Source organism: Ambystoma mexicanum, chromosome 4p, assembly GCF_040938575.1.
Source record: "Ambystoma mexicanum isolate Mex_15411 chromosome 4p, UKY_AmexF1_1, whole genome shotgun sequence".
NCBI classification, from domain to species: Eukaryota; Metazoa; Chordata; class Amphibia; order Caudata; family Ambystomatidae; genus Ambystoma; species Ambystoma mexicanum.
The window spans coordinates 1,093,957,963-1,093,979,520 of NC_090927.1; the positions used below are offsets into that span (position 1 = coordinate 1,093,957,963).

Here is a 21,558-nt window from a genome sequence, read left to right on the forward strand (position 1 = left end):
TATGGAGATTGCTGTGATTGAAAGTGGATGTGTATGTGGACTTTTAATATTGAGATTCATATCGGCAGTCATAATTTCTTTTTATGATATATATATATGTATATATATTTCTGAGGCTTGTGGAATCTGCTTAGATCACATGCTGTGCATAGGCCGACATCTAGTGGAAGCTGCGGAGTATTACAGTTTGTTTTTCGAAACTCGAAAATGGGCGTCGACACAGGCGTGCCAGTAATCCTATCCCTAGTGTGACGTCCACTGTACCCAAGATCCCTCACGCGTCTAGGATCCTCAGATTGTTTTTTTCCGCCATACTGGTCGGAAGCATCTTGCGGAGTTCCCTGGCCTTAGCCATACTTTTGCTAATTATTGAAGTTTAAATTATTTATTGACATCCTTCCCCACCCCAACGTCGACCCTCCACACTCGACGACGGCTGGAGAAGACATCGACCGTCGGCTGCTGCACGACGGATCTGGGCCTCGGAAGGCCGCTGGCCTCGGCCCGGGCCTAGTAGGCCGCTGGCCTCGGCCCTGCAAGTAGGGAGAGTGGGGGGTGGTACATACTCTTCACTCTTGGTATATAGGTACACCTTATATATTTCCTACACTTACCAGCCCGCTGCCTCAAGGTGCGTATGGAGGGTACCCCTTTCCAATCCTGCCCCAAGTGCAACCGCAAATACCCTTGGGTCGACAGGCACGCCACGTGCAATCTCTGCTTGCCGAGGGACCACCCCGAAGCGAACTGCAGAGCGTGTAGTAGGTTTAAGCCTAAGACACTTAAGGACCGTTCGACAAAGCGTTGGGCCCACCACGCCAGGCAGGCGGCCATGGCAGCGGAGGGCGCCTTCAGCGATGGCAGCGACGCCGTACTTTCGGACGGCGAGGGCATTACGGCGTCGAAAGACTGCCGAGCGCAGGTCCCCGACCTCGGAAGGTTGTCCGGCAGGGCGGCTATGGGGAAGACCCCCGGCGACGCAAGCGCTACACACCCTACACACACTAAGCACACTAAGTCCAACCGAACCTCGACGACGTCGACTTCTCGGAAAGAGGCACAGATAGAACGGTCCGACTCGGTGTCCTCTGGGCGCTCTCGATCGAGATCGCCGCATGACGCAAGGCAATCATCCACTCTTGCCAAGAGTGCCTCGCTCCCTAGATTAACGGAAGTTCGATCAGCGGAAGACGAAGACGACTTCCACCCCCAGGCCGCGCTCCAGGAGACCGAGGCCGCAGTTAACACCAGCGAGGCCCCACGCTCGAAACAAGGTACCTCTCCCGACCCTCGACGCCAGGCGTCGAAAGTCTCTGGGGCCTCCAAGGGGCAGGGAAAACATTTTTCCACGCACGGGGAGGGGGGGAAACAGCGGAAAGCACAGCCTTCCACTCCTGTAAGACCATCCCTCCACCCTAAGCAGCCAGACAAACATAAATCTACTGGGACATCAACATCCAGCACGGCTACCCTTGATAAGTCCTCTAAGTTGCCTACTAAAGCCATACCCTGTTCCAAAGAATGGTCCAGTGAAGACATAGACAGGGTCATGTCAAGGATGTCTTCCTTAGCTGATTTTTATGACAAAAACCCAGAACATTTCCTTTCGTATGACCCTCAAGGGGCCACACCCTCAGGCTCCTCTGATCCTATCCCCCTAAGTAAAAAGGCCCGGTTCGAAAGACCTGAACCCTTCGAGGTGCAGCCTTACTCTACTCCATACTCTACTCCACACCCCAGATACCAAGGACAGCCTTTCCCTGAAGGGGACCAGGAGTTTACAATTATGGAGGAACAAACCGGGACTGAATACTATGCGGATAATGAGGACCTGGAGGAGGTAGAAGACGAGCAGGAAATTTACAGAGTAGATTCCCCGGTAGAAAGCGAAGCCCCAGTTACCGACTCGCCAGTTGATAACCAGCCCCTCCTTAATGAAGTTCTCGCTCGCGCGGCAGAACATTTTCACATCGACACCCACGGTGTACAGGAGGAAAGGGACTTCGCAGAAGAGTTGGTGGGAGAGAGGAGACCGGTCGCTCAGACCATCCCTATCCTTAAATCCATCCAACGTAGAATAGATCCATCCCTGGTGAATCCTAACCTCACCAGAGCCGTCAACCCCAGAGTCGAAAAACTTTTTCGGGCAGCCCAGTCTGACCCTCTTTATATAAGAGGACAGCTTAAACCAGACTCCCTAGTGGTTACCAACACTCGGAAGAGGGCTGGGACACCCTTATCATCATCAGAAGCTCCTCCCGACAAGGAGAGCAAAAGACTGTACGGGTTTGGCAGGAAGGTAGCCTCAACGTCCGCCTACCAAGCAAGGATTGCAAACTCCACCACCCTGTTGGCAAGTTACAACTGCCATCAATGGGAAGAGGTCGCGGCGCTCATAGCCTCTGCTCCTGAACCGTTAAAGGGCCAGTTGGCTCGGATCTCGGCAGAAGGGAGAGCCGTGTCTGGTTGCATATTAAAAGCAACTTTCGACGCCGCGGACAACGCAGGAAGATTGATAGCAGAAGGTACTGTCATCAAGAGACATGCGTGGTTACGGCAGTCGGGGTTCAAAACAGAAACCCAGGCTTCATTAATAGACAAGCCGGTGGAACCCGATCTATTGTTTGGGAAAGCGGTCGAAGACGCACTTAAGAATGCCAAGGACGAGTACGAGACTCTCAAATCCCTTGGCCAGCTTACCAACAAACCCCCTAACCAGAGGGGGAACAGTCATTTTCGTCGCCCACGCGGCCAAAATTCACAAAGAGGCAACTATGCCCAAGGACAGGGTACACAATGGAACAACAACCAGCAGTCTACCCAGAGTTACGGCAGGGGCAACAAGAGAGGTCGTGGAAGAGGCAGAGGCAGCCCCAACAAGGGAGGTGGCACGCCTCCACCAAAGCAGTGACGCTCAGTTCAGGGTCCCTTCTCACGCAACCCCAGTAGGGGGACACATTTCCAACTTCACCCAGGCTTGGGAAGGGATCACCTAAGACAGATGGGTGCTGTCAACAGTGTCCACAGGATATTGTATAGAATTACTGCAGCGTCCCCGGAACCACCCTCCACGACAAAGAGTACACTCCTTAGAACATCAGAAGATCCTTCTCGAGGAGATCGCCATTCTGCTAGAAAAGGACGCGATAGAACTCGTCCCAGGACACCAGGTAAACAAGGGTATCTATTCAACTTACTTCCTTGTGCCAAAGAAAGATTTAACAATGCGCCCAGTATTGGACTTACGGCCTGCCAACAAGTATGTCAAGCTCCAAAAATTCCGTATGACCACGCTACAAGAGGTAATCCCCCTCCTAAAAAAGGGGGATTACATGGCAACCTTGGATATGAAAGATGCTTATTTTCATATTTCCATGCTCCCAGCCCACAGAAAATACTTGCGCTTCAAGGTGGACAGTCGCCACTACCAATTCAAGGTACTGCCCTTCGGGATAGCTTCAGCACCAAGGATATTCACCAAGGTACTGGCGGTGGCAGCTGCACACCTACGCAGGGAGGCAATCCCAGTGTACCCTTATCTGGACGACTGGCTCATAACGGGGGAAACCCCAGGAATTTGCAGGTCAAACATTCAGAGGACTATCGACCTCCTCCACGAATTAGGCTTCTCTATCAACGAGAAGAAGTCAAGTCTGGTGCCAAGCACCTCAAAACAGTTCCTAGGAGCAATCCTAGATTCTCAGAAAGGGTTGACCTTCCCTTCGGAAGAGAGAATTCGGAATATACTACTGCAAATTCCACATTATCAGTCAGGTCAACAAATAAAGGTGCGCAAAGCAATGCGGTTACTGGGCATGATGGCGTCATGCATTTACCTGGTCCCCCACGCGCGTCTGCGCATGCGTCCCATGCAGGAATGGTTGGCGAAACAGTGGTCTCAGGCAAGTGGTCAGTGGGACGATCTAGTGGTCGTTTCGCCAACACTCGTACAGAGCTTACACTGGTGGACAAGAGAGAATCTCGCAAGGGGAAACCCTTTTTCGATCCCGAAGTACAGGCAGTGGTGACTACAGATGCATGCCTGACTGGGTGGGGAGCTCACCATCTCCACCACACAGCTCAGGGTCTCTGGTCTCACTCAGTAGCCAAGAACCACATCAACCTGCTAGAGCTTCTGGCAGTATTCCGAGCGCTTCGGGCGTTCGAGCCCCATCTGCTAAACTTGTCAGTGCAGATCCGGCCGGACAGCACGACAGCCATGTTCTATCTGAACAAACAAGGAGGGACTCGTTCGCCAAATCTGTCCAAGCTTGCCCAGAAAATCTGGATATGGGCACTCAGACGGAACATCTTCCTGTCATCACAACATGTTCCAGGGGAGCTCAATTCCCTAGCGGATGCCCTAAGCAGAGACTCCCTCCTAGAGGAACACGAATGGGTCCTTCACAGAGATATCGTAGAAGATCTCTTCTCTCAGTGGGGTTTCCCCACTATAGACCTATTCGCCACAAGCGAAAACAAACAATGCCCAGGATTTGCATCCAGGTTCCCCCAGCCAGACTCCCAAGGGAACGCCCTGTGGATGAACTGGTCAGGGATGTTTGCGTACGCTTTTCCACCAACTCCTCTCATCAGGAAGGTGGTGTACAAGATGAACAAGGAATCGATGACGCTCATCCTAGTTGCTCCCATGTGGGCGAGACAACCATGGTTTCCACACCTACGCAGGATGGCGGTGTGCGAGCCCATCAAACTCCCAGCCTGGTACAACCTACTGTCCCAGCAACAAGGTCAAACAGTGCACCAGGAACCCAACTCAATGAACCTGGCAGCATGGCTCCTGAGGTCATAGAGTTTGGCCATCTCAATTTACCACAGAGGTGTATGGACATCCTAAAAGAATCCAAGAAACCAAACACAAGGCACTGTTATTTTGACAAGTGGAAGAGATTCGTTATTTGGTGCCAGAATAAACAAATCAACCCAGTTGATTGCACTCCTTCCAACGCTGTAACATACATGCTCCACCTGCTGGACGCAGGTTTGGTTTTTAACTCTCTGAAAGTACACCTGGCAGCCCTCTCGGCTTACACCACATCCCATAACAAAGTATCGTGGTGGAAAGTACCAGTAGTTAAAGCCTTCATGGAAGGAGTAAAGAGACTTCACCCTCCTATTTCGAACCCACCGCCAGGATGGGACCTCAATGTGGTGCTAGCTAAGCTCATGGGCCCCCCTTTCGAACCCATGCATAAAAGTAGTCTCAAACACCTGACTTATAAAACGGCCTTCTTAGTAGCCATTACCTCTATAAGAAGGGTCAGTGAAATTCAGGCTCTGTCAGTGCAGGATCCTTTCTTTACTATCCACAAAGACAGACTGGTTTTACGCACACACCCTAGGTTCTCACCTAAATATATATCTAAATTCCATGTAAACCAGTCCATCGAGCTTCCGGCTTTCTTCCAGAACCCGCAAAGCTCAGCTGAGGTGAAACTACACACCCTTGATGTGCGTAGGGCGGTCCTCTACTATGTGAATAAAACCAGACCGCTAAGGAAAACAGATCAACTGTTTGTCTCCGTAGCTACAGGCAGAGAGGGGGATCGCGTCTCTAAGGGCGCGATCTCGAAGTGGATTATCAACTGTATACAGCTGTGTTACTCTCTTTCTGAAAAAACTCTGCCTTTTACGCCAAGGGCCCATTCTACTAGAGGCATTGGGGCCACTCTGGCTTTCATTGCAAATGTTCCCCTCGACACCATTTGCAAAGCAGCTACTTGGAGCTCTATTCACACTTTTACTCAGCATTACTGCATTGACACTCATTCCAAGACAGATACACAAGTGGGACAAGCGGTTCTAAGACACCTGTTTGCTCATGACCCTTCTCACATCCCACCTCCTTCTTCGGGTACTGCTCGCTAATCTATGCACAGCATGTGATCTAAGCAGATTCCACAAGCCTCAGAAGGGATACATTACTCACCGTAATCGTATTTCTGATGCTTGTATCTGCTTAGATTCACATGCGACCCACCCTTCCTCCCCTCCGAGAGAAGGCGCATGATTGCTTGTAGTCTTACCTTTCTGTCTATCTGCTTGGATTATCTGTACTCACGCTACTCCTCATGCTTCCTCATGTCAGAAAAAATACAATCTGAGGATCCTAGATGCGTGAGGGATCTTGGGTACAGTGGACGTCACACTAGGGATAGGATTACTGGCACGCCTGTGTCGACGCCCATTTTCGAGTTTCGAAAAACAAACTGTAATACTCCGCAGCTTCCACTAGATGTCGGCCTATGCACAGCATGTGAATCTAAGCAGATACAAGCATCAGAAATACGATTACGGTGAGTAATGTATCTCATATATATATATATATACATATATATATATTGTAGTTGGCTCCAGGGTAAAGCTGGAGACCGAGTTGTCTAAAATTAATCTAATTATTTTAAGTGCATTTTGATTTTTGAGTCCCTCTATCTGTTCATTGCCCTGAATTGTGGGGTGAGATTGTATACAAGGGGGCATTAAATTGGTGTGTGAAATATATGTAAACCTGTCAAATACTATACAAAATACACTTACATGTCATTATTTTATATGTGCTGTCGATGACTCCATGCTTTATGGCATCTCTCAATACATCTGGCTAGCATGGAAATCTCAAAGCCAGATTAGTATGAATATATATTTTTTATTGTTTTTTATTAGAATCAGTTAGTATTGGAATTTTTAAACTCTTACAATTAATGAAATTGATTCTTATTGTTCTAAGTTGTGAATCTATTTCTATGTATTTTAGATAAACTGGGATTTTGAATTCATGCTAAAATGGGTTTGTAGGAGTGATTTGATATACTGACAAGATCTTGAGTCTGACCTAGATGAAGGAATCGTGAGCTAAGCAATAAATAAATGGCACCTTTTTAAATATATGTATAAAATGTGTTTATGTGTATATTCACTTCAAAATCCTTTACCTACTCTATAAACTTTGCTATATTTTTGTTTTTTAAAGCAATTTGCATCCAATAACCATGACATGACAAAAAAAAGATATTGGGTGTCAATACGAGTTTGGTGATAAAACAGCAGCAAATCCTACTAATTACCACCAATATCATTTACCGTTACCACAATTCACTCCCGTGGCATTATCACAGGATTATGAGTAGTGGTAGGGAGATGTACATCTCCATTTGCCCGAGTGTTTCTAGTGGACTAAGCATAAGCTGTATCCACCGATTTGTGGCCTTAAAGTGGAGACTTTTCCTGCCGCATTGTGCTAGAGGTTAATCCTCCACTTCAAGGTCGTACTCGAAATTCAGCAGTGTTGTAAAAGTGGCAGCAGTTCCGTTGCCACCAAAAAAGGGGGAGGGTAAAGGAATGACCAACTTTTTGTTTTTTTACTGCAATGCCAAACTCAGAATGAGGCCCATGGAGTGACCATTTTTGCAATGTCATGGAAAATGACGTGGATATTTTATACATTCAAAAATGTGTGTCCATATGTTTTTTTTTGTGCCTGAATGAAATGCAGTGTAAACTATTTTTCATTTAATAGGTGGAGCCGCTTATACAACAAGGCCATGAGAATTTGGTGCACCATATTTTGCTGTACGAGTGTGGGCAGAGTTTGAACGAAACAGTGCTGGACTACGGCCATGAATGTTACCACCCGAATATGCCAGATGCCTTCCTTTACTGCGAAACGGTTTTTTTTGCGTGGGCCATCGGAGGAGAGGTAGGATTCATAAGTCAGATTTCAAATGAATCATTCTGTAAATCACAATCTATTTTCTGTTTTTACTTAGCATTTTATGGGTTAGAAACGTGAAGGTGTGTTCTACCAATGTCACTCTAAATGCATTTTCTTTGTGAGTTTGTCCCATATCAAAATGAATAATAGCTTCCAACACATCTCGGCCTACACTAGTAGCTGCATTCTTCTGCCCAGCAAATCCAGAACCTGCAAGTAGTGAACAATGTCTTTACAGGAAGAGGGACAGCAAATTATGTGGTCGGAAAATTCACCTTTTATAAAAGAAAATATAGAATTAACGCAAGGTTTACACATTTTGAGGGAGGAAACGTATATTCTGTGAAGGAGATGTTTAACTTGTGAGCATGATCACCAAGAACATAGAGATGGATAATCTGAACAGGAGTTGGAAGGAATGATGGAGCAGGCAACGCAGAAGAGATGCACAGCCAATCAGGCAGAGGAAAACCAGGATTTGACTGAAGGATGTGGCAGCAGAACTATTATGGATGGGATAAACAGGGAAGGCACATAGATATGTTATTGTACCATCTACATAAAAATTGGCTTTTAAATCAAAGTATACTATGATGGGAACAGTTGTAGATTAAATTTGGGAAAGGGTACGGCCTATATGAAAACTGTAGGAATGTGAAACACCTAATGGCAGCAAATGAGGCACGGGGCACTGTGTGATTCCAAAAACACGTGTGAGAGAACAGGAACTCAAGGATATAAGTAAGGCAAGAGACTTGCATTGATGAACAGGTTGAAAAGCAGCATGCAGTTCCAAAGCATAGACAAAAGGAGTTTATATTGCAATTAATCCTTTTCTGGAGAGAGAAGTGGGAACTTTAGAGAGGTGCAGTTCCAGTAGAGGAGGGTTCTGCAATCTGTGGCTCTTATGGATGTTTTGGACTACAACTCCCATGATCCCTCACCATTGACTATGCTGGCCAGGGCTGGTGGGAGTTGTAGTCCAAACCATCTGGAGAACTTTGTGACAGGTAGTTTATTGATTTACTTATTTAATGTTTTTATAACGTGCCTAATACCATACCTGAGTTTGGTTTCTAAGCGCGGATCCGGGATTCAAACCTCTGTTGCTCTGCATGCTCTTGCTTCCAAGACCAGCACGTTGCCCTTGTGCTTTCCTTCGATGACACACCAATAACATAGACAGAGCTGTAGATTTTGGTTGCACTTAATTTGACCAGTACCTTTATGGAGTGTCACCTTGTTTGGAGGGACATGATTGTTTTGGAATGCACTGGTGTTCTAGAAAGCATTCTACATGTGGAGCCACATATGGCTTTGCTTTTGTGGAGTTATGTGTCCCCATATCGACAAGCTGTTTTCACAATGTCTAGTTGTGGACCATACACTGATGAAACAGCTGCTGCTCTCATAATTCAAAATGCCTTCATAATACATCTGACTTTATTGCATCTCGGGATTGCCCAGTGCATCCCTGACCCTTAGAAATGCACTTACCTGCCTTACCCCATGACCACCTTTCACCCCTCACCCATTCTGATTTCCCCTGCCCACAAGTCTGCCTCCTGGACTAGTCCCTCTTTACTACTTTTCCAACCACACTTATGACTGGCTGTCTTGCAGTGTGCCCTGCATTCACATCTGCCATTGTGCTGCATGGTTTTTCATTTTGGCTTTTAGGTGGCACTAAATTGCCACCAATAGACCGAAACTATTACATTAGAGTACAGCTAGGGAGAAACGGCATAGGTGGAGGGACACAAAGCTTGTAGGTGATGTTTGGGTATTTCCCCCCACACTCCCCATTGATGGGCCATGGCCGTGCTAATTGCTATGGCCTTTCCTAGCCACTTCCTGTCCCTCCCCACAGAAAACACAGAAAAATTAAGGGTTCTCTATGAGCTAGCTTTATGAAGCATTTCCATCAAACTTTGTTCTCGAAGTGCTTGCCAGTTTTTTTTCAAAGCAATCTTCTAAACTTAATGACTAAATTAGAGCTGTAAGCACACCACTGTTGTAATAAAAATATCTGCATTGCCACTGCTTCTTTCCTCTGTAGTGGGGCGTCCCCCCCTTTAAACCCTTCACCTTGATAACACTAATATCAAACCAAACTAATGTAATAGAAAACATGTAGGCCTAAATATTCGTTTTTCTATTAGCCTTTTTCCTTGATGCAATTGCACACAGGTGTAAGTGCCAATTTGAGACAGCCAACAATAATATGTAGTCAAGCTGAAAAATGACATATACATCATGTGAGATCTGAAGTTACACCAATTGATGATAAAGTGCTTACGTTGTTCTTTTCCCCTTGAATTTCTGTAATGGAAAAGAACAGTCATTCACAAGGGATGGTTTTATCCTCATTGCTACTGGGCACACCTGGTATTGAGAACCCTGTTTGGTTATCAATAGCTCAAAAGAGAAAATATAGTTTTTAGTCAACCAGGTCCAACTTCAACACATGGGAATACGATAAAACATATACATTCTAAGTATAAGACAGATAATCCTATATTGCTGTGTTTCATGGGGCGCGGCTGTTCACAATACGACAGACAGACCTCAAACAACTGTGGCTTCTAAGGTAAAAATGCTTGGAAAAAGCAGGTGCCAACCATACCTACATGCTGAAAATGTTAGAGCTGTGGGAGCCCCTCTTCTGAGGACGAACATGGTTCAAATAACCTTTTCTATGGGGTCCCCCACACAAGAGAGTCAACAACCACGGTTTAGCTCACTGTACCATTCACCAAGGAGAAATACCCATTTGCATATATGTTTGGTCCCATCCAAAGGGCAGTACGTCACTGAAATGCTAGGCAGACTTGGAGCCCTTACCCACTGTGCCTTAGAGAGGCTCAGCTTCACCTCACTGATGGGGCCATCAGGGACGAAACACGTGTCTGGGGTTGCTGATGGTACTCTTGTTCTGAGGATAGTAGCTTTGCATTTCGGTGCTGTACTGCCCTTGTGGGTGGGACCAAACTGATTTTCAAATAAATATTTATTCTGTGTGGATAGTGCAGTGAGCTAAAACATGGTTGTAGACCCTACTGAGTGGGGTACACAAAAGAGAGATTTGAGAAACCCATTTTCCTTAATCATCGGAGCTGATGGGTTATTATAACCCATAGCTCACTACAATAAACAGCCCCCTTAACAGCTTTATATTTATACACTCACACAGGTGCTGAAGGCAGGGAGTATCACGGTTGCCGATGAAAATGAAGTACCCGCAGAAGTAGAGGCGTTGCTAGGGGGTGGCTGAGGGGACTATAGCCCCGGGTCTTTTGGTTGTAGCCCCGGATTGAAGCTGAGGAGCTACAAGCAAAAGGATAACTAGCCCCTAGTCCTGACAGTACCGACATTAGCATAGCCCCGGTTATTTTCCAGACCTAGCAACACCCTTGCCCAGAAGCCACCTGAGTCTACAGGAAGATGCTCTTGTCCAACTGTTTATTTTGTTATCCTAAATATGTAAAAGGAATGACCAAATTGTCAAACCAGGGTGCCATCTCTACACTCTTGCGCTCTATGTAAATCTTATCTTTCAAGCAACGAGGAAACCCCATACCCTTCAGTTTGGTTTTAGAGGTAGTCATTGCAAGCCCCTTGCATGTGCAGTAGGCCCGAACGCTGCTCAAAAGCTTAATCCAGCTATTCTCAGATACGGGCTATTGACCACTCGATAATCTTCAAAAAGAAGAATCAGCACACTGTTACTGCCCATTTTAGGCACATTGGCACCCACCCTTGAAAGCCAATCCACTGCATCATTTAGAAACAAGAGATGGGGGTGAGCACACCTCCTGATGGCTGCCCTGACCTATTGAGACGTTTTCTGTAATCTTACCATTAGGGCCACATCTTATCCAATTGGGTGTTTTCAGGGGCAAGGCTTTTAGGAGCCTCTAATATTCAGGGTATGTATCCTTATTCTTCAGAAAAGTGTTTGCTACACGGACTCAAGGTCAACCATGAGATCAATGAATGCCATACACAGTGTCTCCTTGTAGACATTGGTGTATTTCATGAAGAACAAGCTCAAGCAGAGACCATTCTCAACCTTCGTGCTCCCCTTCTGAACCTTCCTGGGGGACGGCACATCTTTGCCTCCCTTATCCTGGATTCTGGTAAGATGTGTCTTCCTGAATACCTTGCCAGCCCCATCTATCAATATTCTGTGCCTGTAGCTGAATGGATCAGAATGATCTCCCTTCTTGAAGACTTGAATAACGTCAGGCAGTTTATATTGGGGTGGAATAAGGTCTACGGCCATGATTGCATTAAAATAGCTAAGAAACAGAAAGCCCAAGTTTAAGGGTCTACCACACATATATGTATAAACCCCCCAAAAAATGCTCTTTCTATGAGTTGAGCAACTTAACAATAACTACAGGGCTGCAATACATGAGGGCATGATACCATCTTGGGTATTTACCAGGATTTTCAGAAAGGAGCGCACCCCCCACCTCAGACAGTATGCACGGTTTCCTTTAAAAACCCTCATTTTCAATTCCATCCCCCAGTGCCGGGGGCTGCTTGAGGACCTCTCCCCATCTTGGCTGGACCTTGAGAAATGTCCACAAAGTTGGATTGCTAATCTCCTAAAGGCCTTAGTGCCCTTCTGGTTATTTGCATCACTGAGCTACTTCCAAGTTCACTGACAATCTTCAACCTCCCCTTTAGATTTACTAGACTTTTAGATGCCTGTTGCAGGTCCCTGACCTGTCCAGAAGACTCCTGATTGCAGCCCCTCGGTTGTGCACCCTCAGTGAGACCACAAGTGCCTGCATTATTTGACCAAACTCCTCTGGAGCTGCATAGTGGTGCTGTACTTGCTGGGAACGCTGAAAGTCTTTTTTTGGTGCCTGCTATTGTGGGGCAGAGCCTTGCTGCAGGAGACTGGCAACTTGATCATAAAGTCATCAAACCTGCGCGGAGCGCCATGCGGAGTGGAGCTGCAGAGGGATCTGCTATACTTGCTGGGAACGCTGAGTCTACTGAAAGCCTTCTTTTGGTGGCTGCTATTGTGGGGCGGGGCATTGCTGCAGAAAACTGGTAAAACTTGACCATAAAGTCATCAAACCCACGAACAGTAGAGCTGCGGAGTGGAGCTGCAGAGTGGTCTGCTGTACTTGCTGGGAACGCTGACTACTGAAAGTCTTTTTTTGATGGCTGCTATTGTGGGGCAGAGCCTTGCTGCAGGAGACTGGCAACTTGACCATAAAGTCATCAAACGTGCATGAAGCGCCACGCGGAGTGGAGCTGCAGAGTGGTCTGCTGTACTTGCTGGGAACGCTGAGTCTACTGAAAGCCTTTTTTTGGTGGCTGCTATTGTGGGGTGGAGGATTGCTGCAGGAGACTGGCAACTTGACCATGAAGTCATCAAATCCGAGCAGAGTGCGGTGCAGAGTGGAGCTGCATGGTGGTCTGCTGTGGCCTGCTGGGGACGCCAGAGGACGCTGGTAAACCGAGCCACTCTGTATTTATATTCGTTTAAGAAGTGGAACTAAAAGTCCTAGTAGCTCGGATCCTACCCTATTTTATTTGGGGAGGTGAAGTATATAAACCCGTGGCACTTCTGTTGAGTTAGCTGTTTAGGACCGGCAGAGGCCTGGCAGGTTAGCTTAATATTTATCTGTGCACTATATTCCCCAACATTGTCACACAGGAAATTGCGGGCGGGGGGACCTTAAAGAAATTCGTGACTATGAAATCTACAAAGCCGCGTAGATATGGACTGCAAAGAGGTGCTACCACCGCGGGAAAACGCCTCGTGAGGCCCCGCAAATGAGCTGAGGCTGCTAAGATCGAGTTGAAATCTAAAAGGGGGAACAAAGAGCAGCAATGATAAAATGATCAAACAGCTAAAAATGATAGGCTATCATAAAATGTTTCACCTAAACCCGTGATAACAGCAAAGGAACTGACCCCTCCCCACAAAGTGGACTCCACAATCAACAGTGAGAGCAATGCCCCTCCACATTCTTTCACAATCGATAATGGCGGATCACTATTGAACACGTGTCTAGATTTCAGGCGGAAATCACTGGGACATGACCCAGAGGACTAACCCAGCTCTTCCAGAGGCGAACATGGTGATTTACACTTAGGACCCCTGTTTGATACCTCTGACAACAGCTTCACACATGAGACGAATTGAAAAGTACAAACAGTAATGTGGGGTTCCTGGTTTTCACCCCCAAACCATTTTCAAATCAGCCATGGTGATTCTATAGAGAAACAGGAGAAAACCATCACGATTGACGGTGAACAACTTTCTTGAATGTACGAACACTCTCATCAGCATCCCCTCGGTCCCATTAGTGAGTTTCTGAGACACTCAGGGAAAAATCAGTGTACTGCTGAAAGGCTTATGCTTGCACTAGAGTCTAGTTACTTCGCTGTACCCCGAAGTCCCTCTCCCTTCCCCAGCACAAAGTGACATAAAACAATAGCCTATCAAGCTACTCCAGTGAGGAAGGTTAACTCCACTGTGCCATCCTCAAAACCTTGACCATTGAGTTCTCGCAAGTCTCCGGGTAGTGCCCATAGTCTCATCTGGGCAGCAGAGCCAACAGTGGACTGGCCAACAGGGAACTCTGGACATTCCTCATTTGGCTTCTTCACAGTGGGCCTATTATTTGTGGCTACCCTTGTTTACTGCCCCTTTTACCTTTCTTCCATGCTCCCTGCCCCATCCTTCCTTCTCTCCTTTCCTTTTCCCCCACGTGCTGTGCAGTTAAGATTTTAAACGTTTCAAATATGCTAATCCTCAACCATAAGTGTATAAGGTAGTTTCTCTTTCCATTTAACTACCGCCGGTCAGGGGAGTTGCTAGGTCTGGAAAAGACCCGGGGCTACGCTGATGTCGGAACTGTTGGGACTGGGGGCTAGCTAGTCTTTTGGCTGTAGCTCCTGAGATTCTATCCGGGGCTACAACCAAAAGATCAGGGGCTATAGCCCCCTTAGCCCCCCCCTAGCAACGCCCCTGCCGCCGGTCTTACACCAGATTGCACCCCAGGCGAGAAGCATCATTGGCGCCCCCTGCCCCAAAAATGACAATAACAAAAATTGTATGTTACACATGTTGTAAATAGGGCACTCGATAAATAACTAGAAGGAAATACAAATTCAATAGAAAATGCATACTTTAGATACTAGGTGACAGTCTTAGAATGTTACCTGTATTATGGGTCTCATCGCGATTGGGTGGTATTGCAGTGGTAAATCCTATACCGCAATACCGCCCAACGGAATTACTGTTACCGCCACTTGGTCCAGCAAAATTACTGCCAAATTACAAGTGGTGTTGGGAGAGTTAATCCCCCTTTGGACTCTATGAGGCATTTTCGGTGGAATTACCACCAATGGAATTACCACTGCAGTAATTCCACTGATGTTGCTGCTTTTCAGCAGAAAGTGGGAGGATTTACCTCTGGCATGATGCTGGAGGTATGTCCCCCACTCCAGGGCCATACTCGTAGTATGGTGGTGTGGGAAAAGGGGCAGTAATTCCATTACCGCCAATTTTTTACTGCTCCACCATACTTGTAATGAGCCCCATGTGTTCAAAAAGTAACTTTTCTTGACACTGCTGCCAGGGAGCTTAAACAGAAAATGCCCACTGAAGAGCTATAAACCCTTCTTTGTCCTCAAGTGGCTGATGTGGCGGAACCAGTGCTAAAAGGCAATGAGGTGATAACACTTCTGTATATCCCAGGAGAAGAGGAAATGCAGCTTGTAATGAGTGCCGTAAAGTGCATATTTTTAAGCCATAGAACAAAAATAGTGAAATAAATATATTGCAATGTTACAAGACAGGTGAGTGGCAACATGGGGAACCAGTTGTTGGGGGACCCCCTGAGGCTCGAGGCCCCTTTCATTTGAAAAAGTTGAAAGGCCCTGATGCCATTCATGCTTAAGGTATGGTGATTGTGCCAGGCATACAATGGCATTACGAGAGCATGTGGAATAGCACTTGGCATGTGACAGAAAAAAAGATTGGCTTTGCCAATGCTTGTTTTCATTGTGATCCGAGCTTTCACTGAGGCCATGAAGATAACAGGAAGGGAATGTTTTAGGTACCATGGTGCTGCTGACAGAATTTCTCAACTGTTCAAATTTGTTTCTTCTATGTACTAAACATCAAATGCGTGGTGAACGTGACATGCATTCTACCTGAGTTGCAAGCTCCTGGGCTGTGGCTTCACTGCGAGAGGCTGCAGCCACAACTGACAGGTCTGACAGGCACGTGAGGTTCTCTGGCTTCAGTGAAACGGTTCCTCTTTCCACGCCACAGCATTCCGTACGTTTATAAAAACAAGCCCCCGCGTCCACGTGCCCAAGCCCGGCATCCGAGGTCTATTTAGACTCTATGCAGAAGCTGTAAGCGCATAGATGGCCTTGATAATTCTGTGAAGGGTTCTGGACTTATCAAACAAATTGCCTTTATTAGTGACTGATTAGATGAAGTCATTGCAAGGGCGGTTCGCCCATTCAGTCTAGGCCACACTAGCCTGGGAAAACACTGCGAATCAAATTAGCACATAGGTGGTATGCATTTTATACTGCCCATGATTAAACGTGTAGTGTTTACGGTGTTCTTAGCAGTGTCCTTGCAGTGACAGACAAGACGACAGCATCACCTTGGAGTCTGATGTCTGCCAGGGCCTTTTCTCATTAGTATTGCTTTGCTTGTTATGACCGACTCGATCACTCATCTTCTTGGAGTCGCTATGCTGGGTGTGTTGACACAGGTTACAATTGTACTGCTCAATGCCCTGTTGCTGTGGCATACCTGAGGTGTAACCTTGCAGCTTGCCACACAGTCCGACCGGCATGGGAAGGACCTCCCCTCCACTTCGGCAAGCACTTGAAGGAAATACCAGTGTGGTGAAAGGCACGGCAGTCGGCAGAGATCGAAGGGGGTTTGGCTCTGCCTCCTTTGCTGACTGCAAGCGGAGGCTTCCTCTGCAATAAGTATCACAGGAAAAAAAAAGACTGGATGGATGTTCTGAACCAGAACCAGCTTTCATGTTTGGCAAGGTGTTTCCTTGTATGTGAACTGAAGGAGGAGGTAAACACCCAATGTCATTTAGAACCGCCCCTCGGCTCCTTCACCCGTGCTTTCAAGACCTGTAACTTTTCATGGTTGCAAGGTACAGATCTCTTCAAAGCAGGAGGAGACCAAGTGGCGCCCGCCGCAGCGGCACAGACAATAAGCTGACACCTATATTGAAAAGCACGGACGCAAAAACGGAGCTTCTGTTTTTACGTCTGTCTTTTCCAATATGCTAGGGGTGTCGCAAAGGGCAAGTCAGGCTTTGTTAGGGAGCAACCCCCAAATGTCATCCCAGCCTAGGCATCTTGCAGTGAGTCAGACAGTGCTCTCAGACTGAGTCTAATTTCAAATTCGAGTAACACTTTAAAAACAAAATAGATAACATTACTGCTGTACACGGTGTATGTACTACTTTTTAAAATTAAATGATGCAAAAGCATGTTTGTGTGTTGATCCTCTCGGCGCCCCCCAAGAGGCTGGCACGTCAGGCAGCCGCCTGCACTGCCTTATGAAAAGACCGGCTGCTTTGTTATTCCTCAGACAGGGAGCCGTGTGTTTTAAAATTCACAATTTGGACCCAATTTTAACATTTAACACTTGTAACATGAGGCCGCTTTGAAAAACATTTCCAGGGGCTTTTTTGGTCCCCAGTCCACGGTCTCAATCATTGGAAGCAAAGAGGCTCTCTCCTCCAGAGCCCCAGACCCACGTGAGGGTTGCGTAGTTTGCGTAGGTTGCGTAATTGTGCAAAGAGACTGGTGCAGAGCCATTTAATTAAGGCAAGCGCACACTGGGGCGGGGCATACCTTCTATGCGCAATGCCAACAGACATGAAGTTTATCAGAGGGCGAGACATTAATCAGAAGAGTCGTACCAGCTGTGTTAGTGGCACCAATGGGCTGCAGAGGAAACTCCTTCAGTGTGCTGAAGCCTGTAGCCTTGTTAATGAGTGCTGAAATAGGTTACAACTAGCAGCTGTGTGATCTAAGAGAATGGGGAGGAGGGTGACCCGGAAACTGTACGTGACTGCGTGTGATACGGCTTTGTAAGGCTGGCTGTGTGTGGGCGTCTGGCTCTCTCTCTATCTGGGAAACGGGAAGGATGCCCGTGTGTTCTTTTAAGAGTACTGGACCCACCGCCAGCACATCACTTTCCTTGACTTGTTTTAGAAGTGACAATCGGGAAGGTAGGAGCTTATAGGAACTGTGGACCCCGCGCTGATCTGTTTTCTCTCCGTTGACCAGGGTTATTTCCTGCAGCCTGTAGTTGAGGTTCCAGTGTGACAGAGCTCCTGAAGTCCAAGGGGTTATGAACGTGGAAAGTTGGTTTTGGAACCTTGGTTACCGTGGCGCAAGATATGGCGGTTGCCAGTTGGTATACGATTACCATGTGTTAGGTCTCCAATAACTCTGGACACCGTTGTAAGCTTGAGGTTGGTCGATTTTAATAGTTCGTTGGTTCGATTACAATAGTTGCCAAGGTTTGGCAGACATGATTGTGTACAGTTGCATATACACCATATGTGGTTTGCATGTCAAGAGAGCCAAAACTTGTTTCGACCCAGGGTCTTTCTCCAGGCTGTGCAATTGTATGATGGTGACAGTGTTTTCAAGTATCGTGAGAGAGTACTGTGACACACATGTATTAATTGTGATGTTAATACATATTGTATTTGGTTTTTCACAGTTGCAAAGGTTCATTTTGAAAGTTGGGTACATTGTTGATAACACCTGATATTTGGTGGTGAACCGTGTTCGTGACATGGTCAAAAAACAATACAAATAGAAAGCTAGGTATCATACAACAGCAGATGCCATGAGGTTAGCACAAGGAGGGCAGAAAGAAGAGGATGCGTTAGTATTGGGGCAGGCATGCGAGCAGTCTTAGGCTAATTAGTCAGGGTCGGTTCTTACCATGAATAGATAGGCCTGGTAGTTCCTGGGTATGCATAGCTGGTTAGCTTCTGTATTGACAAGGAAAGGAGATGTGTTAAGGGCAGATGGCCTGAAGGATACGGCGAGAAGACCATAATAACATTGTTATGGGCCAGTTAGTGCCAGGTGAGGGAGTGCCTAGGGATGAATGCTGCAGATGCGGTGTGGACTGTTGCTTTGCGGGGTGTGTACTCCATGTCGAGTTTGCTCGGATAGGAGGGTGGTCCCCAGTGTTTGTAGTGTTAAGCCTAATTAGGTCCTGGTCCGGGCTGCCGCGTGGTGGACAACCCTTAAGGGGCGGCCTGCTTGTGAGTGAGAATGCCACTGGCGACAAAGGGCCTCCCCCGGCGGGTTTTGGTGCCTGTAGCCGAGGGAGGATTGTGCACGTTAGGTGGGTGGGGAGACTCTGCATGGCTCGATGGGCAGCTCGGCCGATAGGCCCGGGTTGGATGGTTGCACCACATATGTAATGGAGACTGGTGCTAGCTAAGGATAAGCATAACGGTGTGTCCGGGGGCAGGTGCCCCATGGTGAGCCTATATATGATCCTTGTGTGTCCTCATGTCAGCGCCCCCCCTGTGGATTGGGTGGCGGTCCATATTACCTATAGTGGAGCACTGGCGTGTGTTGGAGGGGGATCCCAGTCCGAGGCGGACCTGCAGAGAGGTGTGGGCAGTGATTTGAGCACCCAGGTTGGGAGCAAGTGCACGGGTGTGTGACCTCTGGGTCAGCGGCTGTGGTATAAGGCGGCTAGGGCCGCGGGCAGAGACCCTGTTGGCAGGTGAGCGCAATTAGCGCAGTGATGGGGGTCTGCATGGAGGCCCATGTCTGGTGTGTGTGTGATTGGAAGGGGAGAGCTATCCCGTGAGGCTGTTCGGTGTATTGCGGAGTGGTGTGCATGGTGCAGCCATTCAGCGATAGCCATTCCCACCCACTTCCTGCCCCTCCCACCCAAACCACCCTCTTGTGATCTCTTTGAGCTAGATTTAGCAATCCTTAAAATCCAACTTTGCAAGGGCTTTTTCAAAGCAGTCTTCTAAGAGCGAATGGTTTAAATGGTGCTGTAAACGGGCTACTGGTGTTATAAAAATGTCTTAACTAGGTCTGACTTGCTTGATTTATAAGCACTATGACTGAAGTCCTCTTAAAAACAAGCATTAGCAAAGCCAACAGTTTGGCTTGCTGCAGCTGCTTTTCATACTGCTACCATTAATGGCCAGTTAGTACCATAACGAAAATGCCTGGTAAATGCCTTTCCCATGTCGACAAAAAAGACAAAACTGTTGACATTGCCAATGCTGGTTGGCATTTGCACTGGGGAGAGGGAAGTGGGGTTGCCTTGCCACCTACTTCTTCTCGTCGCCTACAGTATCTTTCCTGCCTTCACTGCCTACTCACTCCCTTGGACAGAGTGGACTCCATTTCCCAGAACTCTTCTGTATTGCCTCTTTACTCTGGGAGCTGCTGTAAACTGGATTCAGTGAACTGTGGGGGCGAGTCTTACTCTGGGGTGCATACTCGGCGATAAAGGGCGGGGGGGTGTCCTTTGGCAGAGCCCAGCAGGCACAGGGTGCTTCTTGTTTTGAAATGTGAAATCCGTAAATTAACATTGCAACACATTTCAGGATGTAATTCATCAGATTGTTTAATGAAAACATGACCCAGGGGGCATTACTCTAATTTTGACGAGGTCAGCATATGTGCAGCAGACCTTAAACACAGCATGTGAAAAGGAATGCTGGCTGAAGCCGTTTTGCTGATTCGTATGATCTGTGAGATCGTACTTATAATCGCAGTGCTTCGACTTCATAACATATGGCAGGAGGCGCTATACCAATACAAGCTAACATAACATACTTCCGAGTTTAATATATTGAGTACTGTTAGACTGGGTAAACATAAAACGTCTTCTTTCAGCACTTAAATGCAATAGGAATTTGTCATAAAGTGATTTATAGAATGGACTAATGTTATCTTTATTGCCCAAATAAACGCCAGTCAATGTATTGACTTCAGAGGAATGGGTGGCCAGGACTTCCCTGATGAGATCTGGGCCTCTGGCCTGAAAGGTGAACACATATTTCACAGGACAGTGATCAACTGACATTGAAAAAAGACCACTTTAATATATTTAATCAATCAAATCTTCACGGAGGCCTTGAGAATCCCACTTTACATATTTGAATTTACCAATGCATTGTTGGTGCCTAGAAGGCACAATTGTGCCATCAACCATAATGTTGTAATGCGCATGCCACTTATGTTATGGTTCTTCCAGTAAAGTGCAGTGGTCCATACATACATAAGAAGCAAATGGAAGACAGAGAGTTGCATAGTACCTTAGGGTCTGTGAAAATGTTAGGGGTTTGGTGTGGGCTGTTTACCCATTCTGTGCAGTGCAATACTCTTAAGTGACTTTTGGGCCAACATTTAAATATCTGGTTATCCTCGAGCCAGGGGATTCCTGAATTACTCTGTTGTATTGAGAATACATAGACTACTGAATATACAGCATGTAGCAATATGTACTGAACACAGGTATCCGCGATGGAGTAACGTTGCTGAAAATGTTGCGGGGGACATTACATCTGATGAAAAGGTCGGTGCCCCAACCAAATGAATGGGGACAAAATGGTGTGCCATGAAAGTTGGGGGGGGACAAACACCCCTTCCCCCCCTAAAATTAGGCCCATGCGGAGCCGGTATGTCACGTAGCCTTTTGTGTTGAATGAAAAGATGGCACTTTAGGATTGGTTAGTGGCTTCTTTTTCATTCAAAGATCATAGACTCTATGACCACTGACGTGTGATGTTCCGCAT

The 21,558-nt window shown here is 46.9% G+C and overlaps 1 protein-coding gene across 1 annotated transcript in view; it reads left to right on the forward strand.

Annotated features, from left to right (window-relative positions):
- MOXD1 (monooxygenase DBH like 1) overlaps window positions 1-21,558 on the forward strand; it is a 713,108-nt gene that overhangs the window by 385,000 nt on the left and 306,550 nt on the right. The window contains exon 5 of the mRNA XM_069606682.1: window positions 7,538-7,717. Within this exon, the coding sequence (XP_069462783.1) occupies window positions 7,538-7,717 (180 nt within the window). The remainder of the gene's footprint in view (window positions 1-7,537; window positions 7,718-21,558) is intronic.